The 12,081-nt window shown below is 36.5% G+C and overlaps 1 protein-coding gene across 10 annotated transcripts in view; it reads right to left on the bottom strand.

The window, feature by feature from the left end:
- ADAMTSL3 (ADAMTS like 3) overlaps positions 1-12,081 on the bottom strand; it is a 201,766-nt gene that overhangs the window by 3,008 nt on the left and 186,677 nt on the right. For 9 of the 10 annotated variants that reach the window (XM_084532086.1, XM_084532090.1, XM_084532083.1 and 6 more), the window contains 6 exons: positions 9,989-10,171; positions 8,238-8,357; positions 7,584-7,796; positions 4,896-5,079; positions 2,129-2,333; positions 1,214-1,323 (listed from right to left, as the gene is read on the bottom strand). In XM_084532086.1, coding sequence (XP_084388212.1) covers positions 1,214-1,323; positions 2,129-2,333; positions 4,896-5,079; positions 7,584-7,796; positions 8,238-8,357; positions 9,989-10,171 — 1,015 coding nt within the window. Of the gene's footprint in view, positions 1-1,213; positions 1,324-2,128; positions 2,334-4,895; positions 5,080-7,583; positions 7,797-8,237; positions 8,358-9,988; positions 10,172-12,081 lie in introns of those variants that run through there. The other variant, XR_014696786.1, reaches the window with a different exon arrangement.

Consider the following 12,081-nt stretch of genomic DNA (forward strand, 5'->3'; position numbering starts at 1 on the left):
CAAAAGACAAGCCCCTATTAATTTGAACCAGTTCCTAAAACCTGGAACAGAAAAAATGTTTTACCTTTAGGAAATTTTATTGACCCTGAATTGTTGTATTGTGGATACTGCAGGTGCTTTTTATTCATAACCTCTCTCATAAACACAAGTAACATTTCCATGCTGACACAGAACCTTCTTGCATGACTGAAGCTGCCAAAGTGAAATCCTGTCTCTTCCTAGTAAATGCAAGTTTCACCATTTACTTTAATACAGCCAAAATTTCATTTTATATGGAACAAAAATATTTTAAATGCTCACAATGCAGAAGCACTTCTAGAGTGAAAAATATGAAGAGCTGCTTTCTATAATCAAGAAGCATGGTAACAATTCACATGTATGTCCTCTTAAACAGAATGACTGGGTAATATTCATTGCCCTACCTACGCATTTGCTCAGGAACAAGGCTTTGTTCCCTCAGAAACTCATGTTCAGATTTAATTTGTCTTTAGTTCAGATTTTTTGAGGTTACAGTGTTTTATAGACACAGCCATCTATCCACGTGCTATAGCATAGCCCCAAGAAATTAAGATTCTTAGGAGCCATAAAGCTTTTACTTTTCCTTTTAAAATGAATTACTTAGAGACAGTAAAACAAACTGAGTTCTCACAAAAATAAAAATGCAAAACTAAAAAATGCATAACTTGTGGTAAGGAAAAAAAAAAAATCACACACTCATTCATTCAGTTTTTGGCCCAAACACATCCCTCAAGAGCACATACTTAGAGATATAATTAAATCTATTCATGTGGATACGTACACTTTATTTTTGTAATTATTAAGTAATAAATTTACATGGTCTACAAAATAAGGCCCAGAAAAACCCTTACATTGTGAAATCTAGTCCCAAACAGACCAGAATAAAATTGTATCAGAAGAGAATTAGCAGTAATAAGAAAGTTACGACAGATCGCTCCAATTTCTGCTTTCTTTGGGAATCAAGATTCTATCACTTTTTCTAGCATTGTCATTAGCACAGAGGAGGACACTGATCAAATTCATTACCCGCCTTGGGTTCCTGAATTTGTCCAGTGTACACAAAGGTATGACTTATTCTCTCCTATCTTGTGTTTGATTCGTAAGAAGACTTTGAATATTTATACTGCGTTGATGATATTGTATCTTTAATTTGATATATAGAGACTCTTAACTTGTACTGCTTTGAACTGTATACCTCTTTCTTTCATCGCAAGAAGAATTTGGCACCAAAGATCCGTTATGAAGTTGACATACAAAGTGGCGATGCTGTAAACCTGTAGGGCGGCCTATACAGCGACCAGAACACTAAAAAGAGACAAAAGGGTGAGAGGAAAGAAAAAGAAACAACTAAGTTAGTAATGACAGAATCACCCTTCTAGGCAGTTATCCAGTTGCCCAACACAGTCATAGTTCTCGATCTGTATCTTTAACACTCAGTTCATATTCTCAGTTCACACTTCTCCAAGATATTGACTTTCCTACTGAACCATAAAGCTAAATCTATCATCTATTCTCTCATCCTTTCTGTAACATTCTTTCTCCAACTCTGACAAATACCATCTTGCCTTGCTAATATCTGTATCCAGAATGTGAAAACAGCATTTCTCCATCATTACTTTGTTCATTGAATACTAAATATTGTGTTAATAATTGTTAAAGCTATATCAAAAGGAACACAAGTTTACTGCACAAATGAAGATACAATAGGAAAGCAAAGTTCTCTGTATTGTATAATGGCAACTGTTTCTGAAGCACACATCTTTCTTTGAGCACTTCACAAGTTCTGCTATGTGAACTGTGTATTTATAAGACTGCAATAAAAGCAATATACTAGCTTAAAAACAGAGTATGTAATAATGAATTAGCTTATAAAACTGAAACTAATATTTGGTTTTTGGGTCACATTCTGCTTATATTTCATTCTCTTTGATGAACAAAATTAACACAAACTGAAACAAGGATTTGAAATTCACTGTACTGAAAGGCAACTACAACTAGTGCCACATAGCTCTTCTTATGTGCAATAGAATACAGATGTTCAGACAGTGGTATGATGACACTGATGTGCTTTTATAATATAAGGAGTTTCCAGACAAACTGTATAACTTACTTGTCCTTTTGTCTGTGTTGTCCCTGCTGAACATGAATAACCCATACAGGGTTTCCTTCCCACAGGACGATCCTGGTGCACACAAGCATCTGGTAGGAGTGTCGCCACACTCCCGTTGGCTTTTACTTGTTGACAAGTTATTTGGCGATAACAAAATCCATTGCCACAAGTTGCAGAGCACTCAGACCACGGACCAGTTACCCACCTACAGGATGCAGAGACATTTACAGCAGATATGAAAGCACTGGAATCTTGCTAGTAGTTTGCAGTGATAGTAGTGGTAGTTTGCAAATAAAAATCAAGACAACCTGTCTTTGTAAGTTTCAGGTGGATAAATAGAACTTTGATGTGAGAAAAGGTAGAGTACGCTCCTTCAGTTGTTATGCATGATCTTATAAACTTGGTTACCTGATGACTTCTAAGACGTATTGTAGCTCAATATATGCTGACTGAAGTTACACTGTTTGTTACCCAGAAGGTTATATTAGGTAAACCCTATAGGCCCTGCTGGATTTATTATTTTTGCAGGAAGCACAGCACGCTATTCCATAACTTGCAAAATGGATGGTACTGATTTAGTTACTACTAACGTAGCAGGTGTCATAACTCATCCAAATTTATTACATCAAGATCCCGCTAGATAATGGCTGAAGGAGAACATTTTATTTATTGATTAGAAGTTGCAGAGATTTATTTTGTCTTTGCAGCTAAGAACAATACCAGGGAAGCAGCAAGTGGTAATATAATTTATTCTACTTCATCTTTTCATAAATCTAGGCTAGAAAAATGGAATGGGACTCTACTTGTAGCACAACTGCAATAACAGGAAAAAATATTCTGTTCTCTTTATCAATTATGTCATTTTCTTACAGTCAAAAAGCTCATATCAATTCAAGGAAGTTTAATCTTTTACAGTCTGGACTCTTGGTTTTTTTCTCCTTTTTAAAGCTCAAGCACTTTTGTAAATATTTGGTGCAATGTATGCACAGCAACTCAACAATGCACAAATTTGGCAAACACTTAAAACACAAGTTAAATACATGCTTAAACCCTTATATTTGCTTAACTATACTTGTATGCTATGCTGGAGAGAAGTGGATTAAACACATGCAAGATATTTTGAATAATAAAGGCCCATGACGCTGACTGTACATCTGAAGCTTATATAATTCTAGATACTCTCTAAACAGTTGCTGTAGGATGAAAGATGCAAAAATTAGGGAACAGGGAAATGGAAGGGGAAGTCTGACCAATTTGTACTTCTTTCCCTGGTCAGTAATCACAGCATAAGGGGAGACCTTGGAGGCATCCGACACAGGGCTTTTTTCCAGGCACCTGGAATGTTCCTCCTGTATAGGAAGCATGGGCTACTTCATAACACAAAAACAACTTACATGGTAACACACATGTAATTTTAAGTATCATTAACCTATGTTAGTATACACACAATTTCTTTCTATGGATTAGCACACAAAGCCAAATTAAAAGCCAAATAAATCTAAGCAATTTAATAAGGGAGAATTTAGTATGTTTAACTGCCTGAAATAACTGCTTAATTTTTATGGTGATTACTCTGGCTTCAGTGTTATTTAGATCATTAAGTCACACCCTACAGCCCACTCAATGCATGTCCTTCACTTAGGGGAGCACTGGGCCCCCAAGTATCCTCATAATTCTGTCTCATTGCTCTGAATGGACAGATTTTAGAGGGAAACCTGCAGCTGAGTCTATGTTACAAACTATTAGTTCTATTTTAGTATTTTTCCACTGGCAAAAAGTTCACTTGTTATGGGCTGGCTGGAATACAGACTCGCAATTTAGGATGATCTGTTTTTTTGGCTGCTAATAAAGAAATATAAACAAATTTCTCCCGATATTTATCTGTTGCTATGTTTTCTGTATTTAGAAAAAGATTTTGGAACATACTGGCAAGATGCACTCCCACAATGTCAGTTAAGGTCTTAACACTTCTCTCCAAAAATTTTCCAGTGAGGGACAACTCCAAAATGTGTGCATGACTTTTCATCCCTCATGGATTTTATGTTGCTGACAGTGATGGCCAATCCTTTTAAGCAACGGAAAGCAATTTTTTTGGAGGATGCCTGTGGGATTTCCTGCTAAAAACCTAAAGCAACGCCTTGCTGAGCTGGAACGCTCAGTGCAACCCACCAAATCCGTATGTAACATTTTGGAATAAGATGTTGTGGTGGTATACTAGCCTGTGATATAAATATTTTCTGCTCCAAAATCACACAGTACACTAGTTTATCCAGACAGAAAATTGGCAGAGAAGTGCATGCAAGGAGTGTGACACTGTGGTGAGGAGGCATTGGAGTCAAAATAGGCATTCCACAGTAAACACACTGCTCTGAGCTTCTCTGCTAGCGTGGAAGGAGAGGAGGTGAACACAAGGTTCCACTCATGAGCATATCAGCTGCTATAAACATGAGTTTTTTGTCCGGGCATTGACACAAATTCCACAAAACTAGTACGTCACAGTATCTCAGAGAAGCTTCCAGCTTTGCTTTCAAATGCGGTAGCAGCAAGATTTGCTGCGGCAGCATGTTGTACACACAGCTAATTTATTCAGCCGAATCAAGAGTTCTCCTGCTTGCTTGTGATCCGTTTCACACCTCTCTTGCTTTAGGATTCATGATGAAATAATACCCACAGTTTAGACTTGCAGTACACAGAAACAACTTCAGGAGATTTTAAGTGTGTTTTAACACAGATAAAGCACATGGAAATACGGTAGAAAGGAGTTTACCTGGCAGGGCAGTCATCTATGTTGCATGACTGGTAAATAATCCCTGGCTTTTGCAGAAGTCCGCATAATGATTCATTTACTTTTTGCTTCTCTGAATTCACGCACTGTGGACTTCTGGAGCAGGTGCCTGAATTGCCACAACTAGCAGAACAAGTGCTCCACTCAGCATATTCCCATTTATAATCTAATTATCAGAAAAGAAAGGCAATTGTAAGCAGTGTGAGAGAGAGATACTGTACATTGTAACTGCATCACATTTTAATTGATATGACAGCATATTGTGTAAGGTAGACAGACACCATGTTCTCTGTAAAAAGCAAATATTTCGGCATTGTGAAAGGGGACCATAAACCAGAGTAGAATTTAGTCCTACCCAGCTTCCTCTAAAGTTCAGTCTTTACATATGAGCATGAAGCTCTCTAGAAGGCAAATGGGATCAGCACATGTGCACTTGCAGGGCAGAACCTGGCTCACAGTAGGAACTGATGAACTTCTTTTAAAACTTTCATAACATTTTTATACAATGAGCATTAAAAAGAGGAAATTGTAAATCAGGCTCTTAAAGTTTCCTGCTGTTCTACAGCAAGTTTATTCTGAAGAAAACTCATCTTACTCCAGACACTTCACATAATTTCAAGATTTAAGAGAAACCTATACTAAACTATAGAAAATTACTTAATGCATAAATAATTTGCTACTGGGGCATCTGGCAAGATGAAAATGAAATTTGTTTTAAAGACCATTTTATATTAAAAATCAATCACCTCTAACAATTACTACCTTTATATTTAGTCACAATTCCACACTTACCCCTTCCCCCCAATTTTTTTTTGACACTTGGTAAAAGATGAAGTACCATGCAATGTTGACAGATTTTTATGTGATCACAGAAGGAGTCAGATTTTTCTGTAATAACCAAGAATAATTGATAGCTACCAGCTGTGTCCACAGGCTCACTCTTCCAGCACATAATGAATTCTTTAACTTATTGTTTTTCAATGTTTCCTTATTACTTCTGGGTTTCTTAAAATAATACAAAAGGGTCCTTTTCAAAGTAGAAACAGTTAAATTTACTGACTGCAACTATGATGGAGAGACTGTATTGTTTGTTTAACTAGGATGATACTGCTCAGAAGTGCCCTCAATATGCCTACTGTGCAAAAACCACCGAAGGAGATTTTGCAGTCTCAAAAAGGGATAGGTATTGCAGTGATGAAACGTTCACATAAGCAACAATCAGAGTTAAGGCTCCTGCCTGGAAAATGGAATCCCCAAAAATACTGAGAAGCCTCACTGGAAAGGGCATTAGGCAACCAAAAGGCAGTTGCAGCTGGAGACCAGTGATTGATAGTTTGATACCTGGCTAGACACACTCAGAAATTCCAGCTTTAATGAGATCTATATTAGGACCAAGGCCTGGATACATTTTTTGATAAACTCTATAGGGATATTTTATGAGTAATTTCGTTAACATTTTGATTTACTTTTCATTTCATACTTAATACGAAAATAGCTACCCTTTATCTATGACTTTAACTCTGCTGCCTCATGCGTACAGACCCAGCCCTGCTCATACAGGTAATCCCCTGGCAGTCACTGGGAATACACTCCTATGCAGCAGAGGGGATTTGCAAGTTCTGATCTTAAAGCTTGTTTCAGTCCTTATCACATAAACAGTAAGCTGAATCATATATAAATCATGTATGAGAACTTTCAATTTCAACAGATACTTTTCAAACCTGTTTTGCATTCTCTGCAAAACACCAAAACACTGGCTTATTGTTGGGTTGTTGTTGTTGTTTTTTTTTTTTTTTTTTTTTTTTTTTAAACTGTCAATTGGAGTTTGATGGTTTTTGCTGCCAGAATCTTAGAATCTACATTCCTTACTCTGTTTTTAAAAGCCCATCAATTATAACGTAATTACTTTCCAAATCTCTTTAAATATTTACAAACTCCATAAAATGTTTGAAGACACAGTTGATTGTCCTGCTAGTGCACATGTAAGACATGTGCTCTGCAAATTCATCTACAATTCTCAGTTCCACATTTTAAAACCTGCTAATGGAAATGGAGTTTTGTGCAAGTACATTACATTGGAGGACATTACAAAATGTTCTTGAAAATTTAAAACTGAAATTGATAATGAGTATGCAACATGCTCTACTTACTACGTTGATATGTTTAGGGGTGACTACAGTAAGATGGCAACCACATTATTGCAACCATATCACTTTGCATGACATCAAAAAATAAAAATTAAAATTATTTTGATTATAATTAATATATTTATAAAGATAGCCTCAAAGTCAGTTTTCTTTCTTTTTTGGTGGGCTATTATGGTAACAGTTTGCATGATTTGCTGAAGAGAAAGTTCAGAAAAAGCACCTGATTTAAAATTGTTTAAAGCAGCAAAACACCAAATTGGGCTACATCCTCTCAGATTCGCAGCTACACGGTTAAGAAATGGGAAAGACCACACGGTATTAAGTCCTGCTTCTGCCCATACTCAACCCTGGGTATGAACATCACCTATTAGTTTAAATGGGATTATGCATACACATGAGGTTATACATGTTTGTGAATTACTTTTCATATATAAGAACAAGTTAATGTGCAAGGAAGTCTTTACAGAGTGAAAGAAAACAGTATTCAAAAGTGTAATAATTTGTCATATAATTTTCCACAAACCTTCCTTCTTGACATTTACCCAAACTGACATTGGTTTTGCACTAGCTGAAGTCCAACATCGGAACCGTCCAGCAAATTGCCCAGAGTTGGTGTTCACCTCCAGGATGCGACCCCCAGCCAGGGTTCGGTATTCCAAGGTCTTAGCTTCCTCAATTGGAGTACCTCTGAAAAGCCAACGAACTGTGTTTCTGTAGCTTGGCAGCACTGGGCAACCTGAAAATCAACAGTATTTTAGCGTTTTCTAATAAACGCAGGAGCTACATTGAAATATTTTTTGCATAGGTATGTATGATTGTGTGACTCTATATACAAGACCTCAACAGTCAAAATAAAAACAAAAGCATGCATTAATTACTTGAAGCCCAAACTATGGCCCCAAATCCTGACCACCCTCTGAGGGCTATCAGGTATGTAAGGTGATGTATACTTACCACATTTCTTTGTATTTTTGTTTTCAGTAAGATCTCACAAATTTCACTTCTATATGAATGCAGGGGTGTGTGGGAGAGCAATTATTTAAATGGAGCGAAGATTTCACACCATACCAGCAAACCCAGACTCTTATGAATTACACTCACTTTCTCCATTGGGCCTTCTCTGTTTTAATGAGCAGAACACATCATTCAAATGACGAAGTATAAAAAACCAGCATACCTATTCTTAATGGATCTCCAGGTACCACACTAACATTTGTACCAATTCCAGATGCCATTAGAACACGCTTTTTTCTGCTTCCCTTTGATAGTGGAGTGTGATTTTCTGTAAATCTTTGTTCTGTAAAACAACATACAAGATCTCTCCTTAGCAGGAATTAAATCAAGATGCTAAAAAAAAACTTTCTATCAAAATATCCAGCACCTTAGTTATGAAGCACAAGGATAACAGTGCTTCGGAATTATTTAGGATCACCTTTATTAGTGCAATTTAATTGTTCATCTAATATATATAATTAAGATACAAAAACAGTGAAATGTACAAATTATTTATAATGTTCATGCCAATGTCTAAATTAATAAAATTTGTTGAGTTGTATTTATTAGAAACAAATAATTGTATTTATTAGCAAAAATTAGCATGTTTGTGAACAAAATGAACATGTTTACAAACAAAATTTATAGGATGTATGATCTATTTACTGTTACAAATAATACTATTTATTATGTCGTTACCAGTCATTCACACATAAATCTTAATAATTCTCTCACTGGAATTTGGCCAATTCCTTTGTTTCATTTGAAAGAATTGTGACAAAATGCTACAATAAAAAAAAAAAATCTCTTAAAATCTCATTAGGCATAGTATATAATATAGGCAGAATCATATACCTATCACTATAGCAACTCGTTTTTATCATATGACAGCATAACTGCCAGAAATGTGGGCAATCTGTCAGTAACATGCAGTTCTTGCCATTCAGTCAACATTTCTGTTTTAATGAGTATGCATAATATCCATGATTCTCCTTCCAGAATGGTTTAAATCTTTTGTTTTATTCTAACTTCCATGGGTCATTTTACATTGGTTGGATGGATTACTCAAGATTTTTCCTCAATGTACAATGTCTGCACCAAGCTTCCTGCTTATCTATGTAAATGCTGGGACAAAAAAGTCTCATGTCTTTGGTACATCTTCCTTGGCCAACAGATCCAAACATCCATAACCTGCCAACATATATGTGCCAACATATGTGTACAAAGCAAGCTTTGTAGCAGGATTAGCCATGTATAACTGTGCTGTACTTTGTACACCAAAATATTGAGAATTAATCTCTAGAGCTGAATGATCCATTTACTGGAGCTATTTGCAAGGTGTGATTGTATTATACAGTATTACATGATTAATCTACTTACAATAGAGTCATTTAAATGTAGTTTTTCTTTACATTTTCTATTCTGAGAGTTAGCAGTTCATATTCTGATTTTTTTTTTCTACATCCCTATGTTTTATCAGCCTTTATGATTAGAAACAAAACAACAACAAAAACAACAACAACAAAAACAAAATCCTTTGTTTTCATTTCACTATACTTCCCTGAAGATTTTCTGAACCCAAGCCTACCCTGTTCCCCTATATAAAAGGGCTGGACATAATGTAATATGACATTTGATTTAATTTTCTAATATGTCTCATGGCTTAAGGGCTTAAATTTGTTCCATAGAAGCAAGAAGATGGAACAACTTTTGAAGAAGTCACAAGTCAGTCCATCTGTACCTAGATGCACTATTACAGGAAATGAGAGATCAGACCAGATCCCAGAGAGTCAGATCAAATAAAAAACTCCTAGTTCATAATTAAGTGTTAAATATCACCCCACTTCCCTCCACCCAAATTGTTTAATCAGTAAAAATTGATAATAAGAGTGGGTGACTGTTGTTAGCAGTAAGGAATTCTCATTCAGCACTTACCAGTTAAGTGGAGAACAGACGCAGCTTCAGCTTTTCCGAGCGCATTAGATGCTCTGCAAATATATGTTCCTGCATCTTCGTAGGAAACATTCCTCAGAGATAAAGAGCCATTCAAAGGCAGGAAAGAACCAATTTGTTGGAAGTCTTTCTTCTTAAACCACATTACGTTTGGTTGGGGAACACCTTTTAAATACATATAATTAAAAACAATAGGGTAAGATAAATGGTATATTTTTTACTGCTAACTGCTACCATAGAATCCAAGAATCTTTGTTCTTTCACAGACAGTGTAACACTATCAAAACAAAACAAGTAATTTTTCCACTCACAACAAACCTGCTTACTTGGAGCCCTGCAAATAATTCAGCATCCCCGAGAGATTAAAGGTTGAGAACTTCAAGGTAAGCTCACAGAACAGTTTCAAAAACTGCTACCCGTCCTACAAAAGCCATGTGCTCATGTATCTCTCTATCAAAATATGTGAGACTGCTAACCCAAGTCAGGGCCAATTAACACAACTATCTGCATCCCAGAATGGGTGAAGAAAGGAACGAATATCAAATTTCTAATTTAAAAATAATATAGCAGAAAAATAAATTGGGAAAAAATGTTTTTCTTGAAGGAAAAAAAACCCACACACATATTTACCAATTAGAATAGAGAATATGTGGCCAATTTCTACCCCAAAAAACACCTGAAAACTTCATGTAGTGGATGTCATAAATACAACTTGTAACAATGGAGCGTGAAGGAAAAGGAACAGAAAGAGCTATTAACAACTGGGCAAGGGGCTCAGCTGTTGAGCATTCTCATTTACCACGCTACAGAAAGCCAAAGGCCTATCCCTTTCCTACTGTCAAGCTTGTACTCTAAGAAACTCATTCTAAATTTTGATCCACGAATGACTTCAGATGTTTATTTTTAATTAGATGATTTTTCCAATTGCACAGTATTACCTCTGTGGAAGGACCTCTACAGATGTTTTATTTTCCTCAAACATTTGCCTTCCAAAGGATATCTTGCAAGCTGGCAGATCCGCCACCTTACTGTTTGTGCTCCAGTTGAGCTGCTGCAGATGAGGCACTCTTTCAAGGCTCCAAAATCCTGGATAAATCGTGGGGTAAGTCTGACATAACGCGGCACAGTGACGAGCCACAGAGGCATGTGAATACACAAGGCACAAGCCAGAGCAGCTGAAGTGCCTTTTGCCTGAGCTCTGTTTTCTTGTCTAAATATATTGATCAGTGCTCCCTGAAGACTACCAAAATGGGTTCTGCTAGAGAAGCTGTCCCAAATGTGGGACATTTGGAAGTTTCAGCCATATTGAATGCTAATTCAGGCTCCTTGCTTCACAGATCATTGTGCAGTATTACTTTTCAGATGATGTCTTCATGATGTGGAATAGCCTTTAGGAACAACTTTAACATTTCAATCACTGGCTTAGCACTTTCAGTGCACACCTCAAGTTTTTCCTTTACTGTAATAGGAACCAGACATATTTTTTGGATCCTGCCATTGCACTGAAGGAAAAAGCTCCACACACCATTTTAGTCTAGAAAGACAGCAGACAAAAACGCCCTCCTGCATAATCACAAATTTAAATTCTATGCAATTTAGCAAATGTTCAGTGCTTTTAAACTCATGACGTTGTGTTTTACTGAGTAAAAATGTATAAAAACAAGATACATATCTTCAGAGCGCACAAGGGTCCAAAAAAGCAGGCTGTTTTTCAAGTTTCCAGAAGAAGCTTTATGCCACATCGAAAAATCCTTTTGGAATTAGGAAGAGGTCCTGTTCTAAGGGTCTTTTTTTCATTATACCCCAGCTTTCTGGCTAAAATGTATCATACTCAGACACATTTTTCCTTTACAGTGTATTTTCCATGGCCATTCCAGCATACATACTCGCTACATAGATGGACTGAGGAGGTGCTGTGAGGATGCGGAGTTGTTTTAATCCAAGGCCTACAGGTTTGCAGCCAGACTACCCTCACTAGCACCAAAGTCCTGCAGGCTGATCAGAGCCAAAAATATGTCAGAAGGAGCATGGTTAAGCTGGGACCAGAGTTAAGAGCTTTAAAGTTAAATTCCACA

This window comes from Aythya ferina (genome assembly GCF_964211825.1).
Source record: "Aythya ferina genome assembly, chromosome: 11".
Lineage (NCBI taxonomy): Eukaryota > Metazoa > Chordata > Aves > Anseriformes > Anatidae > Aythya > Aythya ferina.